This window comes from Halyomorpha halys, unplaced genomic scaffold (assembly GCF_000696795.3).
Source record: "Halyomorpha halys isolate HHAL.00 unplaced genomic scaffold, Hhal_1.1 Scaffold51.1, whole genome shotgun sequence".
Taxonomy (NCBI): domain Eukaryota; kingdom Metazoa; phylum Arthropoda; class Insecta; order Hemiptera; family Pentatomidae; genus Halyomorpha; species Halyomorpha halys.
In genome coordinates, this window is record NW_027108122.1 from 3,655,016 (window position 1) to 3,656,253 (window position 1,238).

At 34.7% G+C, this 1,238-nt stretch overlaps 1 protein-coding gene and 1 long non-coding RNA gene across 2 annotated transcripts in view; one reads left to right on the forward strand and one right to left on the reverse strand.

The window, feature by feature from the left end:
* Positions 1–612, reverse strand: part of LOC106691040 (antifreeze protein Maxi) — a 1,205-nt gene extending 593 nt beyond the window's left edge. Inside the window, exons 1-2 of the mRNA XM_067046497.1 lie at positions 598–612; positions 23–305 (exon numbers count right to left, since the gene is read on the reverse strand). Of these exons, the coding sequence (XP_066902598.1) occupies positions 23–305; positions 598–612 (298 nt within the window). The remainder of the gene's footprint in view (positions 1–22; positions 306–597) is intronic.
* LOC136795563 (uncharacterized) overlaps positions 1–1,238 on the forward strand; it is a 461,741-nt gene that overhangs the window by 460,354 nt on the left and 149 nt on the right. The gene's annotated exons all lie outside the window — the stretch shown is intronic.

Below are 1,238 nucleotides of genomic sequence, written 5' to 3' on the forward strand. Positions count from 1 at the left end.
GTTGGAGCAGCGTAGAGGGAACCAGCAGCAGTTGGAGCAGCGTAGAGGGAACCAGCAGCAGTTGGAGCAGCGTAGAGGGAACCAGCAGCAGTTGGTGCGGCATAAAGGGAACCTGCTGCACTAGCTGGGGCGATGAGTCCAGGGGCAGCGACTGCTGGTGCGACTAGTCCATGAGCTGCTACTGCTGGAACGGACAGACCATGAGCGGCCCAACCTGGAGACAAGAGACCATGTCCGTAGATGCTTCTCTTGTAGCGGACCTCTGGCTCATAGGCTACGGCTACTCCAGCCAGCAACAGGCAGACCTAGTGGAAAATACAAATTGAGATGAGAGAGATACAAATTGAAAATACAATTTCTTAATTCTAAATAATAATACATTAAGGTTCTCCGGTTAGAAGTAATTAAGATTCGAAGTCGAAGCGAGAGAAAGTCGTCATAAACGTTTTATTTGAAGAATAATGTTTTTGGTACTGAATTCTTAATTGAAAATTTTTAATTAAATATTTGTTATTCCAAATTGAATAATACGATTGTTATTCTTCTAATAACATTAAAGTGTACTCTGTGATACTATGTATTTATATCCCTACTTACTAAGACGGTCTTCATGTTCAGTGTTGTTGATCCCTCGCCGCAGGTAACTATGCTACCACTAGCAGAACAGACAGTATATATAGTCCGCTGAGTCCTTGGCCAGGAGGAAGGGCGTTGCACTTCTCTGTTACTTATTTCTGGTTTTCACCCCTTTCTTAATAAATAGGATTCCTTTTGACGTAATAAATGTTTCTTCTTGTATTTTCTTCATTCTACAATTTTTTATGTTTCAAGATTTATTCTATCTCAACTTCATAATTGTATTCTTCTTTTATTTCGCCTGTATCTATTGTGATGTTTTATATAAAAACATACATTAAAGTGTAGACATATAAGATATTTAATGTCTATACTTTAATGTATGCTTTAATTTAAACATCCCATTAGATACTGGCTAAATACAGCAAGAATACAATTATGAAGATGCCATTTTTAATATAAAAATATCTTTTATCCTTTGTTAATATTTTAAGCTCTTAGAATATCAGTAATAGTTATATAGTAAAAGGAAATGTTTAATTTATATATATTTATAAAAAAAAAAAAATTCGTTTCGTTGTTTAAAGTTAATTTGTTTTAGAATTTGAACTAAGGTATATTGCTAATATTTTAAAAAAAATATTTCTTAAAAATCTACTGAA